The sequence below is a fragment of the Haematobia irritans genome, chromosome 1 (genome assembly GCF_050003625.1).
Source record: "Haematobia irritans isolate KBUSLIRL chromosome 1, ASM5000362v1, whole genome shotgun sequence".
Classification (NCBI taxonomy): domain Eukaryota; kingdom Metazoa; phylum Arthropoda; class Insecta; order Diptera; family Muscidae; genus Haematobia; species Haematobia irritans.
Window position 1 is genome coordinate 59688114 of NC_134397.1, and position 19559 is coordinate 59707672.

At 31.2% G+C, this 19559-nt stretch overlaps 1 protein-coding gene across 3 annotated transcripts in view; it reads right to left on the minus strand.

Moving 5' to 3' along the window:
• The window catches only part of LOC142221043 (atrial natriuretic peptide receptor 1), a 472193-nt gene that overhangs the window by 62979 nt on the left and 389655 nt on the right, over positions 1–19559 (minus strand). For all 3 annotated transcript variants that reach the window (XM_075290535.1, XM_075290536.1, XM_075290537.1), the window contains one exon: positions 11585–11699. In XM_075290535.1, the coding sequence (XP_075146650.1) occupies positions 11585–11699 (115 nt within the window). The remainder of the gene's footprint in view (positions 1–11584; positions 11700–19559) is intronic.

Here is a 19559-nt window from a genome sequence, read left to right on the forward strand (position 1 = left end):
TATACATTTACAAATGTCTTTATTCACACCTTATAATAATTAGTTCTATGGTATTTAGGAAGCTAATTATAATATTTTATCTTGTGTGATTATTTTTTTTATTTGTACCCAGCAATTTGTATTTGTTCGAAGGGTCAAAGAGCTGCCATTTAAACATGCTATTAAAAGTGTAATTCATTATTCTGTTTTTGTTTTTTGAATAGGCTCATTTGTTTTGTGATATTGTGTTTAAATAGGATTTTCATTTTTATACCCTCCACCATAGGATGGGGGTAAATTAACTTTGTCATTACGTTTGTAACACATCGAAATATTGCTCTAAGACCCCATAAAGTATATATATTCTGGGTCGTGGTGAAATTCTGAGTCGATCTGAGCATGTCCGTACGTCTGTTTAAATCACGCTTCCGAACGATACAAGCTATCGACTTGAAACTTGTCACAAGTAGTTGTTATTGATGTAAGTCGGATGGTATTGCAAATGGGCCATATCGGTCCACTTTTACGTATAGCCCCCATATAAACGGACCCCCAAATTTGGCTTGCCGATCCTCTAAGAGAAGCAAATTTCATACGATCCGGCTGAAATATGGTACATGGTGTTGGTATATGTTCTCTAACAACCATGCAAAAATTAGTCCACATCGGTCCATAATTATATATAGCCCCCATATAAACCGATCCCCAGATTTGGCTTGCGGAGCCTCTAAGAGAAGCAGATTACATGGTGTTAGCATATGGTCTCTAACAACCATGCAAAAATTGGTCCACATCGGTCCATAATTATATATAGCCCCCATATAAACCGATTCCCAGATTTGACCTCCGGAGCCTCGTGGAAGACCAAAATTCAACCGATTCGGTTGAAATTGGGTACGTGGTGTTAATATATGGCCTCAAACACCCATGCAAAAATTGATCGAAATCAGTCCATAATTATATATAGCCCCTATGTAAACCGATCCCCAGATTTGACCTCCGGAGCCCCTTGGAAGAGCAAAATTCATCCGATTCGTTGAAATTTTGTACGTGATGTTAGTATACCGTGCAAAAGACCATATCGATTCGTAATTATTTGTAGACTTACCTATACATACCTTTTTGTCTAATATTTACCACGTATGGACTAACTCACAATTTAGAAAACGATGTTAAGAAGTTTTAAGATACCACAACCCAATTAATTCGATTGTGGATGAGAGTCTTTCGTAGAAGTTTCTACGCAATCCATGGTGGAGGGTATATAATATTCGGCCTGGCCGAACTTACGGCCGTTTTATTTGTATTCTATTGGACGATAGCCTAAATATGAAATTTATGGTTTCAAAAACCAAATGTATATATAATCTAATATTATCAGTAAGATAGTGTGTTTGTTTTTGTTTTTTAGAAATGTTTAAGTTAATTCAAAAGATTCTTTAAATAAAATTTTACATTACAATTAGTTTTAGTTTTTTGTATGCTCATATCGATGTCCTCATTTCAGAGGACGCTACGTCGACTAACAATTTTTGATGGAGTTCGTTGTTTTTTATTCGGATTGATGTGAATTGAAAGATTTGTTCGGTCTAAAACGGTCCAAGTCATTTTTAGCCATGTTCTATTATCACTATTTTGAATTCGTACATACTAAAAAAATCTACAATAAACATGATTTTAAGACCGAAAAATGTGAATTTATATCTTATACGGAAATTCCAAAAAAAAAAACTTTGAACTTGTTTCCTGTAAAATTCACTTTTTAGACGTACTTTGGAATGGAGACATCGATATAACAAACAAGTGAGTAGAGTAGAAAGTCGGGCGGGGCCGACTATATCATACCCTAAACCACCCCTACTGAATTAGTAAACATAAGCACTTCTGGGGTATCATTGGTATAGGTTTTGGAGAACATAAAGGGGGGTACATGTTTATGGGTGTCTTGTCACAATCTGAGCAGAAATGTCTAATATTAGGAGCTATGGTTTATTTCGCACCAAAAGAGTTAGTATGTCACTAATATTGAGTACATTATTAAAAAAAAAAGAGGAAATCGGTAAATTAGTTGTGGGTAATAAATCCAAATTTTTGCAAATAGAGCAATAAATTTGAAATTTGAATAACATAGGTTAATAAGTAAGAGTATTATGGCCAAATATGACAAAATCGAGCGATGCATATATATGGGACCTATATCTAAATCTGAACCAATTTGTATAATATTTTGCGGGTATGATTGATACCACAGAAGGTCACTTTGTGTAAAATTTGAGTACGATCAGTTAATAAATGAGGCCCCTATGGTCAAAAATAAGGTTATTAATGGCAAATTTTTCAAAATCGGGCGATACATATATATGGGAGCTATATCTAAATTTGAACCAATTTCGATGAAATTTTGCACATACAGTTAGTGCTATAGAAGATTACATTTAGCCAACTTTGAGTACGATCGGTTGATAAATAAGGGGTTTACAGCCAAATTTGACAAATCGGGCGATACATATATATGGGAGCTATATCTAAATCTGAACCGATTTCGATGAAATTGCGCACATACAGTTAGAGGTATAGAAGATTATATTTAGCCAACTTTGAACACTATCGGTTGATAAATAAGGGTTTTACGGCCAAATTTGCCAAATCGGGCGATACATATATATGGGAGCTATATCCAAATCTGAACCGATTTCGATGAAATTTTGCAGTCGTAAAGGGTGATGAAAAAGTTTACTATGTGCAAAATTTGATGACGATCGGTTTGTAAAAAAGCGCAACGTGACTCCATTTGTCGAAATCGGGCGATACATATATATGGGAGCTATATCTAAATTTGATCCGATTTCTTCCAAATTCAATAGCGTTCGTCCTTGTGCCCAAAAAACACCCTGTACCAAATTTCATCCAAATCGGTTAATAATTGCGACCGGAATCCTGTGAACAACAAATACATGGACAGACGGACGGACGGACGGACACCAAGCGCTAGATCGACTCAGGAGGTGATTCTGAGTCGATCGGTATATATTTTATGGGGTCTAAAATCAATATTTCTGGTAGGCACATTTTTTGGGCGATCAAACTTATTATACCCTGACCACTATGTGTTTTAGGGTATAAAAAGAGAAAATCGTTAAATTAATGTGGGTAATAAATACAAATTTGTAAAAATCGAGCAATATTCTTATGTAAGAGCTACAAGTACGTATAAGTACGATCGGCTAGTACATCAAAATTTGAAATTTGAGTAACATTGGTTAATAAATAAGAGTACTATGGCCAAATTTGGGAAAATCGAGCGATGCATATATATGGAAGCTATATCTAAATCTGAACCAATTTGCATAATATTTTGCTGGTTTGATTAATACCACAAAAGGTTACCTTGTGCAAGATTTGAGTAAGATCAGTTAAGAAATGAGGCCTGTATGGTCAAACATAAGGTTATTGGGGCGAATTTTTCAAAATCGGGTGATACATATATGGGAGCTATATCTACATCTGAACCGATTTCGATGAAATTTTGCACATATAGTTAGTGCTATAGAAGACTACATTTAGCCAAATTTGAGTAAGATCGGTTGATAAATAAGGGTTTTATGGCCAAATTTAGAAAAATCGGGCTATACATATATATGGGAGCTATATCTACATCTGAACCGATTTCGATGAAATTTTGCACATATAGTTAGTGCTATAGAAGACTACATTTAGCCAAATTTGAGTAAGATCGGTTGATAAATAAGGGTTTTATGGCCAAATTTAGAAAAATCGGGCTATACATATATATGGGAGCTATAGCTAAATCTGAACCGATTTCGATGAAATTTTGCAGGCTTGAAGGGCGATGGAAAAGATTACCTTATGCCAAATTTGGTGACGATCCGTTTGAAAAAAAGCGCAACGTGACCCCATTTGTCGAAATCGGGCGATACATATATATGGGAGCTATATCTAAATTTGATCCGATTTTTTCCAAATTCAATAGCGTTCGTCCTTGTGCCCAAAAAACTCCCTGTACCAAATTTCATCAAAATCGGTTAATAATTGCGACCGGAATCCTGTGAACAACAAATACATGGACAGACGGACGGACACCAAGCGCTAGATCGACTCAGGAGGTGATTCTGAGTCGATCGGTATATATTTTATGGGGTCTAAAATCAATATTTCTAGTAGGCACATTTTTTGGCCGATCAAACTTATTATACCCTGACCACTATGTGGTTTAGGGTATAAAAATAGAAACTACCATACATGGCTGTAAATATGGCCGAGCCGAAGCATGTGAAATTACTGCTGTAGAAAATATTAAATATGTTACAGAGGGGTTTATGAAATGGGTATAAGTATGTTTGCTAGAAAAGTGTGAACCCTTCAATTTTACTTTACTATAGTTCATGGAAATTAGTGATACGTTAGCTAACGAACTTTTAAACCGTACTATGTACATATCTGTTATCTTGCCTATATATTCCATATGCCAGTTAGGAACTTAACTGCTAAAAATTTTTCAGTTAAAGTTAACCGGAGAGAAGATATTTCGATTTTACTTTCTGTTAGCTGGGAGTTAAAGTCTAACGGAGATACATGAAAATGGCCGCATATTAGTTAAATGATACTAAAAAGATTTATATAAAAATTTAATATATATTTTAATATTTTTATAACCTCCACCATACGATTGAGGGTTGGTAAATATTAACTTTGTCATTCCGTTTGTAACACATCGAAATATTGGCCTAAGACTCCATAAAGTATATATATTCTGGGTCGTGGTGAAATTCCGAGTCGATCTAGCGAGGTCCGTCCGTCTGTCCAGCAAACTTCCGAACGACACCAGCTATCGACTTGAAATTTGGCACAAGTAGTTGTTATTGATGTAGGTCGGATGGTATTGCACGGACCACTTTTACGTATAGCCCCCATATAAACCGACCCCCCAATTTGGGTTGCGGAGAGAAGCAAATTTCGTCCGATTCAGTTGAAATTGTGTATTTTGTGTAAGTATATGGACACTAACAACCATATATCCCCTATATAAACCGGTCCCCAGATTTGACCTCCGGAGCCTTTTGGAGAAGCAAAATTCATCCGATCCGGCAGAAATTTGGTACGTGGTGTTAGTATATGGTCTTTAATAATCATGCCAAAATTGGTCCATATCGCTCCAAAATCATATATAGCCCCCATATAAACCGATTCCCAGATGTGATCTCCGGAGCCTCTTGGAGGAGCAAAATTCATCTGATTCGGTTGAACTGTGGTACTTGATGTTCTATCTGTTCTAATCTTCAAAGGTAAAATCTTAACATTTATCTTCCGGAAGCGTACTGGTTGAACTGATCTGCTTGGGAGAATATCTGTCATCAAACCCCCTGAAATTTTATATGTTATCAAATAACCCCCTACGACGAAGAGTTTTCAAAGGAAACTATTATATTAGATTCATGGTGGTGGGTATTCAAGATTCGGCACGGCCGAACTTATTGCTGTATATATTTGTTATTATTATCAATATTTAAATTAGGCTGCGACCATTCACTATCATCTTAGCCACGCATTAGCTAAATTTCGGTAAAAAGTTGGATTTCTGTAGGGCACTGATATAGTCTTATTATACGTATTTGGCCCCGCCTCCGACTAATAAAATTAACTATTGAGTCAGATTTACAATTTTTTACTGACCCATATACATGTTCGACTATGTACATGGAAGTGGAAATTATTTTTATAGCTGTAGTTTTTCTATTATTATCTTCAATTGTTCGACTAACTACAATACCAGCCAATCATTAACTCATTATTTATTCAGTTATCATTTCGTTTTAATTATCACAGCAAAACTATAAATTAAATGCCAGTATATTTTAATCGATCCAACAAGAAAGGGAGTGCAACAATGTACAATGGCAATTATCTTACCGAAGCGAATGCATTTTTTTTTTTTGTAGTTTACCACTATAGGAATTCCATAAATTGCAATTTTTATAGATTTCACCAGTTATGAATTTACAAAAGCAGCAGATGTTTTGAAAATAATTTCAAAGTTTTAAAAAGCAAAATTATTTGAGTCTACACTCAAAAAACAGAGAACCCACCAAGGAATAAAAACTGTTGGTTAATTTTAGAAAATTTTTACTAAACTGTATTACATGCTAAAGATGCAATATTTCAGTAAATTTAAAGATTATATCTTTAAATCAAACGCACATGCGTTTAACTGAGAGACGAACATTTCAATATCACTATTGATTATTCATTCATAAACTCAAATAAATAAAATTTTAAAATAAAGACTATGAAACGGTTTTCAATGAAGATTTCTTTATATTAATTAATGATTATTTGTCGTTGAAATTTCGACAAAAATTTCTATAGAAAAAAATTTTGTACAGAAATAAATTTTAAAAAATTTGTATAGATACAAAACTATGCAAACATTTTTTAAAAATTTTATATAAAAATACAATTTCGCGATAGCAATCTACATAAATATAATTTTGACAAAATTTTCTACAGAAATGAAATTTTGACAAAATTTTCTATAGAAATAAAATTTTGACAAAATTTTTTAAAAATAAAATTTTGACAAAGTTTTTTTAAAAATAAAATTTTGACAAAATCTTCTATAGAAATGAAATTTTGACAAAATTTTCTATAGAAATAAAATTTTGACAAAATTATCTATAGAAGTAAAATTGTGACAAAATTTTCTGCAGAAATAAAATTGTGACAAAATTTTCTATAGAAATAAAATGTTGAGAAAATTTTCTATAGAAATACAATTTTGACATAATTTTCTATAGAAATAAAATTTTGACATAGTTTTCTGTAGAAATAAAATTTTGACACAATTTTCTATAAAAGTAAAATTATGGCAAAATTTTCTATAGAAATAAAATTTTGACAAAACTTCCTATAGAAATACAATTTTGACATAATTTTCTATAGAAATAAAATTTTGACATAATTTTCTATAGAAAAAACATTTTTGACACAATTTTCTATAGAAGCAAAATTGTGACAAAATTTTCTACAGAAATAAAATTGTGACAACATTTTCTATAGAAATAAAATGTTGAGAAAATTTTCTATAGAAAAAAATTTGACAAAACTGTAGATAGAAACACAATTTTGACAAAATTTTCTATAGAAATAAAATTTTGACAAAATTTTCTACAGAAATAAAATTTTTATAAATTTTCTATAGAATAAAATTTTATAACATTTTCTATAAAAATAAAATTGTGACAAAATTGTCGATAGAAATACAATTTTGACAAAAGTTTCTATAGAAATAAAATTTTGGCAAAATTTTCTACAGAAATAAAATTTTTATAAAATTTTCTGTAGAATGAATTTTGACAGAATTATCGATAGAAATAAAAATTTGACAAAATTTTCTATAAAAGTAAAATTTTGACAAAATTTTCTATAGAAATAAAATTTTGACAAAATTTTCTACAGAAATAAAATTTTGACAAAATTTTTTAGAGAAATAAAATTTTTATAAAATTTTCTACAGAAATAACATTTTGAAACAATTATCGATAGAAATAAAAAATTCACAAAATTTTCTACAGAAATACAATTTTGACCAAATTTTTTATAGAAATAAAATTTTGACAAAATTTTCTATAAAAATAAAATTTTGAAAATTTTTCTATAGATATAAAATTATGACAAAATTTTCTACAGAAATGAAATTTTGACAAATTTTTCTTCAGAAATAAAATTGTGACAAAATTTTCTATAGAAAAAAATTTGACAAAATTGTCGGTAGAAATACAATTTTGACAAAAGTTTCGATAGAAATACAATTTTGAAAAAATTTTTATGGAAATAAAATATTGACAAAATTTTCTACAGAAATAAAATTTTGAAAAAATTTCTACAGAAATAAAATTTTTATAAATTTTAAATAGAAATAAAATTGTCGATAGAAATACAATTTTGACAAAAGTTTCTATAGAAATAAAATTTTGGCAAAATTTTCTACAGAAATAAAATTTTTAAAAAATTTTCTGTAAAATGAATTTTGACAGAATTATCGATAGAAATAAAAATTTGACAAAATTTTCTATATAAAAATAAAATTTTGACAAAATTTTCTATATAAAAATAAAATTTTGACAAAATTTTCTACAGAAATAAAATTTTGACAAAATTTTGTAGAGAAATAAAATTTATATAAAATTTTGAAACTATTATCAACAATTTTTATAGATTTTCTATAGAAATAAAATTGTCGATAGAAATACAATTTTGACAAAAGTTTCTATAGAAATAAAATTTTGGCAAAATTTTCTACAGAAATAAAATTTTTATAAAATTTTCTGTAAAATGAATTTTGACACAATTATCGAAAGAAATAAAAATTTGACTAAATTTTCGACATAATACAATTTTGACAAAATTTTCTATAGAAATAAAATTTTGATAAAATTTTGACAAAATTTTCTACAGAAATAAAATTTTTATAAAATTTTCTATTGAAATAAAATTATGACAAAATTTTCTATAGAAATAAAATTTGAACAAAGTTTTCTACAGAAATAAAATTTTGACAAAATAGCATTACAATTACAATTTTGACAACATTTTCTATAGAAATAACATTTTGACAAAATTTTCTATAGAAATAAAATTTTGACAAAATTTTCTACACAAATAAAATTTTTATAAAATTTTCACAGAAATAAATTTTTTATAAAATTTTCTATAGAAATAAAATTTTGTTGTTGTTTCTATTTCAGCTTAAAACCATGCATTGAGTAAACTACAAGTGAAGCCTTGGCAGCTCAATAAACCTTGGAGGAATGTGGTAATTCCGAAACGTGCGTCCATCCAACCATCTTGCAGTCTATAGGGCTTTGCCCAAATAAATTTGACAACCATTCTTTTCCTCTGTTGGTTAAGCTACACTCGTAGTTTAGTCAATGCATGGTTTTAAGCTGAAATCAAAAACAATAACAATGATTAAAGAAAGAAACCAACAATAACAAAACAAAATGAATAACATTTTGACAACATTTTCTGTAGAATGAAATATCACACAATTAGCGATAGAAATTTGACAAAATTTTCTATAGAAATACAATTTTTACAAAATTTTCTATAGAAATACAATTTTGATAAAAATTTGTATAGAAATAAAATTTTGACAAAATCTCCTATAGAAATAAAATTTTGACTAAATTTTCTATAGAAATACAACTTTTATAAAAATTTAAAAGAATATTTTGACAAAATTGTCGATAGAAATAAAATTTTGACATAATTTTCTATAGAAATAAAATTTTGACAAAATTTTCTATAGATATAAAATTGTGGCAAAATTTTCTATAGAAATAAAATTTTAACAAAATTTTCTATAGATATAAAATTGTGACAAAATTTTCTATAGAAATAAAATTGTGATAAAATGTTCCATAGAAATAAATTTTTAACAAAATTTTATATTGAAAAAAATTTTGACAAAATTTTGTATAGAAAGAAAATTTTGACAAAATTATATATATATAGAAAGAAAATTTTGACAAAATTTTCTATAGAAATAATAATGTGATAAAATTTTGTATTAAAGTAAAATTTGGGAAGTTTTAACTGTTAAATGATATTAATTTAATTTGGAAAAATTGTCAGCTGGTACGAATTTTGGAAAAATGTTGGTCCAAAATTAAAACTCGTTGTAGCTACGCTGGTACAGCAATCGATTTTTATACCCACCACCATAAAATGGTGACGGGGGTATAATAAGTTTGTCATTCCGTTTGTAACACATCGAAATGTCGATTTCCGACTATATAAAGTATATATATTCTTGATCAGGGAGAAATTCTAAGACGATATAAGCATGTCCGTCTGTCCGTCTGTCTGTCTGTCTGTCTGTTGTAATCACGCTACAGCCTTCAATAATGGCGCTATCGCCCCGAAATTTGGCACAGATTCGTTTTTTGTTTGCAGGCAGGTCAAGTTCGAAGATGGGCTATATCGGTCCAAGTTTTGATATAGTCCTCATATAAACCGACCTCCCTATTTGGGGTCTTGAGCCTATAAACACCGTAGTTATTATCAGATTTGCCTGAAATTGGAAATCTAGAGGTATTTTGGAACCATAAAGAGGTGTGTCGAAAATGGTCCGTGTCGGTCCATGTTTTGGTATAGCCCCCATATAGACCGATCTCCCGATTTTGCTTCTTGGACGTCTAGAAACTATATTTACCATCCGATTAGCCTGAAATTGGAAATCTAGAGGTATTGTGGGACTATAAAGAGGTGTGTCGAAAATGGTTCGTATGGGTCCATGTTTTGGTATAGCCCCCATATAGACCGATCTCCCGATTTTGTTTCTTACGCGTCTAGAAACAGTATTTTCTATCCGATTTGTCTGAAATTAAAAATCTAGAGGTATTGTGGGACTATAAAGAGGTGTGCCAAAAACGGTCCATGTTTTGGTATAGCCCCCATATAGACCGATCTCCCGATTTTGCTTCTTACGCGTCTAGAAACAGTATTTTCTATCCGATTTGTATGCAATTGAAAATCTAGAGGTATTTTGCGATCATAAAGAGGTGTGTCGAAAATGGTCCGTATCGGTTCATGTTTTGGTATAGCCCCCATATAGACCGATCTCCCGATTTTGCTTCTAGGTCTTCTAGAAACTATATTTACCATCCGATTTGGCTGAAATTCTTGAGCTTCTATAAACTTTATTTATTACCCGATTTGCCTGAAATTCGAAATCGAGATGTATTTTTAGACCACTAATAAGTGTGCCGAAATTGAGGTATATCGAGGTCCATTTTTTGGTATAACCTCCATATAGACTGATCTCTCGATTTTTACTTCTTGGGCGTCTAGAGACTATATTTTTTAGCCGATTTGTTTGAAATTGAAAATCTGGAGGTATTTTAAGATCACACATATGTGAGTAGCAAATGATGCCTATCGGTCCATGTTTTGGTATAGCCCCAATATAGATCGATCTCCCGGCTTTATTTCTTGGGCTTCTAGAATCTGTAGTTTTTATACGATTTGCTGGAAATTAGTAATCTATAATGAAATTTTAGACAAACGAAATTTCCTTTTCGTATAAAGTATTTTCGTTTATTCAACGATTGTCTCTAAAATTTGTGTCAAAAAAAAAAAAAAAAAAAAAAAAAAAAAAAAAAACTTTGCTTGTCTAAAATTACGTTTCTCAAAAAAGAAAACACTTCTTTCATGGTCATGAAAATTGCTTGAAACTGAAAGTAGAATTTTCCAGATTTAACTCATCGTATTTTTTTAAATAATGGCGGAAAAAATCTACAGATTTACGATTTCAAATCAAGTCGTAATTTCATCATATACACGATATGTTTATAATTCTCTAAAACTCAAACAAAATTGGTTCTCATAAATCCAGAATCTGATATGGTCTTCATTGACTTGCTTGGGAGAAGATTTGTCATCAAACCCCCTACAATTCTATATATTATCAAGTAACCCACTACGACGAAGAGTTTTCAAAGTAAACTATTATATCTGATTCATGGTGGTGGGTATTTAAGATTCGGCCCGGCCGAATTTACTGCTTTATATACTTGTTATTACTCACCTTGAAAATAGTTCAATATTTATGAAAACATATTCACCACTGTCAATCATATTCAACTCTTCGGCCGTTAACATTATCTGTCGTATAGATTGAGGATCCGCACACATTATGACAACTGTAACGAAAGAGAGAAAAAGAGAGAGAGGGAGATAACGAACAATTGAAACTATTTCCATTTAGACTAAGTTTCGATTCTAATGACAATACACATTTTGTAATAAATTATAATAGATTACGATTTTATTGCGCGCCATATAACCAAATGCAAATTACTCTGAACTACAATGGCAACACACATATGGAAAAAGTTGTAATGTTTAGTAAATAAAAAAAAAACAAGAGACAAAAGTAAACAAAAAACTACTTATTTGCCACACTGACATAGTCAAATCACACTCACCCATCCATACATATATACTCCGAGAAGAATGAGTTATGATTATCAATTAATTAAGTGTGTACGATGACGAAAAATTGTAAAAAATAAAACAATAATTATAGAATTGTTTTGTTTTTATTATTTTATTTCTGGATTTGTTTTCAACTCATCGTTCATTTACGCCAATTGTTTGTCAAGGGGTTAATGGGAGAAATGGCAAAATATAATGTCGGCTGAAATTATACTGTGCCGAAACGCATATTATGTTCCACTAACAATTAGGTAACATTGAAACGGGGGAATAGTTCATAACATTTTTGAGACATACTTGAAATAAGGAAATTTTCTTAGAAATGTTTAAATATAAACTAAAATAAATTATTTTTTACTTTGACCAGTAAAAAATGTACCTACTAGAAATATTGTTTTTAGACTCAGAAGACTCAGTCTATCCATCTGTCCATGTATTTGTTGTTCGTAAGATTCCGGTCGCAATTATTAATCGAGTTTAGTGATATTTGGTTCATGGCATTTTTTCGGTATAAAGACGAATGTGTATGAATGTGAGAAAAATAGGATCAAATTGACATATAGACCCATATATATGTATGTATCGATCGTTTTCAACAAATGCGGTCATAATGGGCTTATTTGGTAACCATTCGTTTTCATTCAAATCGATGAAGAGGTAGGTAGGTATAGCTCCCATATATACTGAAAAACAGTGTACGCACCAGGAAGAAAAATTTTAGTTAATTATAGAAAATTTTCAATATTTTTAGAAAATTTTAACTAAACAATATTACAAACGCTGGCATTACGCCGATATCACAAAAATAAGTATATATATGTTTCGACAAATTCAACTGAAGTTGCATCACTTCTTAAGGTGTGATCCGAATTAATTGATTTGAATGTGAATTAAAAAAAATTGCGATATTTTGCTAAATAAATAATTTTTAGAATTTTTTTTATGATTTTTAATACACGCTTTTTTGAAACGTTTGAATTAATATATTTTGAAAAACTCGCAATATTTCTTGGATGGGTTTAGATTTTTTTCGACAAAGTTTCATAATTGGTAATATTTTATTAATGCTTACTCTGTTTTTAACCTTTTTCAATCAAAAAATATTAAATTTACGAATTAACAAGTAAGGAAAGTCTAAATTCGGGCGGGGCCGACTATATTATACCCTGCACCACTTTGTAGATCTAAATTTTCGATACCATATCACATCCGTCAAATGTGTTGGGTGCTATATATAAAGGTTTGTCCCAAATACATACATTTAAATATCACTCGATTTGGACAGAATTTGATAGACTTTTACAAAATCTATAGACTCAAAATTTAAGTTGGCTAATGCACTATGGTGGAACACAATGTTAGTAAAAAAATATGGGAAACGTTTAAATCTGAAGCAATTTTAAGGAATCTTCGAAAAAGTTTATTTATGATTTATCGCTCGATATATATGTATTAGAAGTTTATGAAAATTAGAGTAATTTTTACAACTTTTCGACTAAGCAGTGCCGATTTTACAAGGAAAATGTTGTAAATGTTTGTGTCGAAATTAGAAAAACATATATATGGGAGCTATATCTAAATCTGAACCGATTTCAACCAAATTTGGCTCGCATAGCAACAACGCTAATTCTACTCCCTGTGCAAAATTTCAACTAAATCGGAGTTAAAAATTGGACTCTGTGGTCATATGAGTGTAAATCGGGCGAAAGCTATATATGGGAGATATATCTAAATCTAAACCGATTTCAACCAAATTTCGCACGCATAGCTACAATGTTAATTCTACTCCCTGTGCAAAATTTCAACTAAATCGGAGCAAAAAATTGGCCTCTGTGGTCATATGAGTGTAAATCGGCCGAAAGCTATATATTGAAGCTATATCTAAATCTGAACCGATTTCAACCATATTTGGCACGCATAGCAACAATACTAATTCTACTCCCTGTGCAAAATTTCAACTAAATCGGAGCAAAAAATTGGCCTCTGTGGTCATATGAGTGTAAATCGGGCGAAAGCTATATATGGGAGCTATATCTAAATCTGAACCGATTTCAACCAAATTTAGCACGCATAGCTACAATGCTAATTCTACTCCCTGTGCAAAATTTCAACCAAATTGGGATAAAACTCTGGCTTCTGGGACCGTATTAGTCCATATCGGGCGAAAGATATATATGGGAGCTATATCTAAATCTGAACCGATTTCAATAAAATTTGGCGCACTTGACTATAGTACTAATTGTTCTTCTTGTGCAAAATTTTAAGCAAATTGGGGTAAAACTCTGGCTTCTGGGGCCATATAAGTCCATATCGGGCGAAATATATATATGGGAGCTATATCTAAATCTGAACCGATTTCTTCCAAAATCAATAGGGATCTATTCTGAGCCAAAACACATATTTGTGCCAAATTTGAAGTCGATTGGACTAAAACTGCGACCTAGACTTTGATTACAAAAATGTGTTCACGGACAGACGGACAGACGGACATCGCTATATCGACTCAAGAGCCCACCCTGAGCAGTTTTGCCAAAGACACCATGTGTCTATCTCGTCTCCTTCTGGGTGTTGCAAACATATGCACTAACTTATAATACCCTGTTCCACAGTGTGGAGCAGGGTATAAAAATAAGAAAAAAACAAGTTATAAATAATTGAATTAAAAGAACTTGCTGTGTAGTTAAAATAAAGAACATCTTTGGGGGTACATCTTTTGGAAGTGCTTTTAAAGTTGTATAGAAATACAATTTTGATAAAAATTTAAAAGAAAATTTGACAAAATTGTCGATAGAAATAAAATTTTGACAACATTTTCTATAGAAATAAAATTTTGACAAAATTTTCTATGTGACAAAATTTTCTATTGTGACAAAATTTTCTATAGAAATAAAATTGTGACAAAATGTTCCATAGAAATAAAATTTTGACAAAATTGTATATAGAAAAAAATTTTGACAAAATTTTGTATAGAAAGAAAAATTTGACAAAATTTTGCATAGAAAGAAAAGTTTGACAAAATTTTCTATTCTATTAAGCAAGTTGTGCCTTTGGAAATTCTTCCAAAGGCACAACTGGTTTAATGTTTGCATATTTTTTCTCCGTTTTTTAATACATTTAACTAACGCACGCAAAAAATTGTTAGTGTAAATGTAACTTTCTCCAAACATAATAATTCCACACCCTCAAAAAAAAAAATCGCTTCTGTAACATATACCCCAAACACATTTTGCTTCAAGCATATATTTTTTCAGGATTGTTTGTGTTATTCAAACATATTATATTTCACCTTAGGGCATACACTGGTAGAATGAAATTTTAATGAAATTTTCTTTGTGTGGATATATTTTTAAGGCGCCAATTGGTTACTTCCATTATTTTACTTGCAGCATACTCATTAGCGTAGCTAGACAATTTTCCTAGGGGGGGGGGCTATAGCCCCCCTAGCTAAAAATTTATAGACTGAACTTATACGTTCAATTAATGTTTTATTTCATAAAATTGAATAAAAAATTAGACATCAAAATAACTCGACAATTAATTTATAATAAAGCAACTAAAAGTAGTTCCACACTTTTCCCAGCAAAAAAATTGTGAGTTGTTCTAAAGGCGCAACTTTAAAAGCAACTCCAAAAATGTCCACAATTAGTTTAACTACACAGGAAGTTTTTTTACTTAATCTTTTCATATTTTAATGTGTAATTTTTTGTTTTCTTTTTTTTCAAATAGTTTAAAAAAAGAGTAAAAATAAATAAATTGGTACAAATTATTCAAATTTTGCTATAAAACTACTAAATCCATTATAGAAAAATCTATAATTTTGGAAATTATTCGAGGAAAAAGGTTTCAAACAAGCGTCAGAATGCATTAAAAATCATAAAAACAATAAAAAAATTATTTATTTGGGAAAATATCACAAATTTTTTTAATTCACATTCAAAACACTGAATTCGGATTTCACCTTAAGAAGTGATGCAAATTCATTGCAACGGCTGTTGTAACGGTGGACATTTGTCCTATGACAAGCTCATATTACATTCATTGCTTCTCCGCCAATTTTGCACCACTTCTAGACCCAAAAAGAATATGTTCACTACTTTTTTGTCGACGCTTTTTCGCAGCATTTTTAAGATATTAATTTATGAAAGAATAGTTTTAATATCAATTACTATTTTCTTAATTAAATTGACTAAACTAAATCAATCAAAAGGTCAACCACAGCTTTATTTCATAAATATCTGACTTCAAACATTGTCATCGGCAACTGCTACCACAACCCAAGTAATTCGATTGTTCATGAAAGTCTTTAGCGGAACTTTGTGCGATTGTTTATACTTGTTTAATTGTTATAAAAATTAAAAAAAAAAACTATTGACATTTATTGAAAAATGGAAAATCATAAATAGAGTTTCAAATTCTGGGGGGGGCTAAAATTTTTCTGGGGGGGTCTAAGCCCCCTCCCCAGAGGCCTTCCTACGCTTATGAGCATACTCTCTAGGCCTCTCTTTCTAAACACATATATGTTTATAGGCTATTTTTAAATTAATATATGTTTGCATCTCAGCATATTATATTTACATACATTTTATGTCGCAAACATAATATGTTCTAACATATTAACATATATGTCCCAAACATGTTATGCTAGTTTATGAACACTTAAAAATATTGTGTTAAAAAATTTGAGTTCCAAACATATAATTTTTACACCCAAACATATGAAAAACAGTCTTTTTCGTCCGTGTAGACAAACGGGGTTATTCTCCCTAAAGTTGGGTACTAAGTTCGAGTTTAGCCGCTAAACAAAAATAAATCAGTAAAAAAAGTATAAAATTAGACCTCTTTGCAAAATACCTTTAATAAAGTTTATATTCTTTAAAATGGACTATTAAGGAAAATTAATAGTATAGAAATTGCGAGTTTAGCGATTAAACTTGAACTTAATACCCACATTAATATTAAAAGCCTGTTTCTGTATGTCGAACGACCCTATGGATCGAATGAAATGAAAACCAACAACTGAATTGATAACCAAAAATCAGCTGATTCTATGCGTTTAAGACGATCGATAGAGCTCGTTCGGTATACAGAAATAGGCTGTAAGATAAAATCTACAAAAAAGTAAATGAAAAATTCTTTCACAATTTTATATAAAACAGAGATATAAATGCGTTTAATTATACCCAGCGTCACACTTTGGAGACGAGATAAATGCATGGTGTCTTTGGCTATAATGGCCCAGGACCGTCCTCTGAGTTGATCTGGCCATGTCAATCTGAACGTGAATATATTTATCCATGCAACTCCAAATTTGGCACAAGTTTGTGTTTTGTTTCAGAATAGAACTCTATTGATTTTGCAATTATATGGCCCCAGAAGCTTTAAATTTTGAACAAGAATTACAATTAATAGTGTTGTAACGTATGCCAAAGAAGTTGGAATAAGCTCGGGTTTGATATATAGGTCTCATATATCTTTAGCCCTATTTACACTCATATGACCGCAGATGCCAAACGTCTACTCCAATTTACGTGAAATTTTTCACAGGGAGTAGTATTCTAGTAACTTATGGCAAATCGGTTCAGATTTAGATATAGCTTCATCAAACAACATCAAAAAAATCCACAAAATGATTTTGAATGACCCTAAAATGAAGTTGATCGAGATAGCAGAGACCTTAAAGATATCAAAGGAACGTTTTGGTCATATCATTCATCAATATTTGGATATGCGGAAGCTCTGTGCAAAATGGGTGCCGCGCGAGCTCACATTTGACCAAAAACAACAACGTGTTGATGATTCTGAGCGGTGTTTGCAGTTGTTAACTCGTAATACACCCGACACTCCTGAGACCAATCGACAGTCGGCTGAGTGGACAGCGACCGGTGAACCGTCTCCGAAGCGTGGAAAGACTCAAAAGTCCGCTGGCAAAGTAATGGCCTCTGTTTTTTGGGATGCGCATGAAATAATTTTTATCGATTATCTTGAGAAGGGAAAAACCATCAACAGTGACTATTATATGGCGTTATTGGAGCGTTTGAAGGTCGAAATCGCGGCAAAACGGCCCCATATGAAGAAGAAAAAAGTGTTGCTCCACCAAGACAACGCACCGTGCCACAAGTCATTGAGAACGATGGCAAAAATTCATGAATTGGGCTTCGAATTGCTTCCCCACCCACAATATTCTCCAGATCTGGCCCCAGGGACTTTTTCTTGTTCTCTCTCAGACCTCAAAAGGATGCTCGCAGGGAAAAAATTTGGCTGCAATGAAGAGGTGATCGCCGAAACTGAGGCCTATTTTGAGGCAAAACCGAAGGAGTACTACCAAAATGGTATCAAAAAATTGGAAGGTCGTTATAATCGTTGTATCGCTCTTGAAGGGAACTATGTTTAATAAAAAAAAAACGAATTTTGACAAAAAAATGTGTTTTTCTTTGTTAGACCGGGGACTTATCAGCCAACCTGTTAGCTCCAAGAGGTGATTGCCTGTACATTTGGGTAGTCATATGTTAGGGTTTAGTGTATGTTTCTGACTATCAAAACTCGCATTCTTGTATTATCAGATTCAAGTACTGCCAATATTTTTACCAGTGTAATATAACTGTTCTACAACAAGTTTTGTTTTTTCCCCATTTGAAACTAAGAATTCTAATCAAATATTTTTCTTAATTAATGATTATTAAATAATTTCAATGGACAATGTCATGGACGGTTTCTAGAAATGTATAGAGGGGAATAATTACCCCAAGTCAGTGGTCTAGAAAATATTGCAATCATGAAATTCTATTTTGCATGGATGAAAGCAACAAATTAAATTGTAGTTTTTTTTATTTGTTTAATTTTCCTTTTGCAGAAATGACACCCGCTGTGCTATTTTAATAAATGTTCCATTTAATAGCATCTGGTTTTTCTTTTCTTCGATAGGATTAGAGCAACACCTTTTGCTTTTGAATGAATGAAATATTTACCTTTAATTTTGCCAATTCCACAGCGTCATAGCAAACATTTACGTTTGCAAAAATCTTTCAATGATTTGTGAATGTAAAAACCGATGCACTTGTAAAGCGATGCCAAGAAAATTCACACCTTATTCACTACAAAACAGGTGGAAACGTAGTGTTTTGGCGAATACAGTGTTGCCAGGGAAAATTTTCGGTTTATCCTACAGGGATAAAAAAAAAAATTCCCTACTTTCCCCTACATCACAAAAAAATGTTCCCTACAATTTCCTCTACAATATTTTTCGTTAAATTTAAGGAAAATAAATTCTACCAAAAATGGTAGATTTTTTTCTCTTTGGTAGAATTCTTGATGTTTTGATAGATCAAATCGCTCTAGAAATAAAATTTTAGAAAAAGTTTATATAAAACACTTATATACGGGCGTAAGTTCGGCCAGGCCGAATCTTATGACCCTTCACCATGGATTGCGTAGAAACTTCTTCGAAAGACTGTCATCCACAATCGCATTACTTGCGTTGTGGTAATACTTACCGATGGCAAGGTAACATATCTTAAAACTTCTTCACATCGTTTTCTAAATTGTGAGTTAGTCCATACGTGGTATAT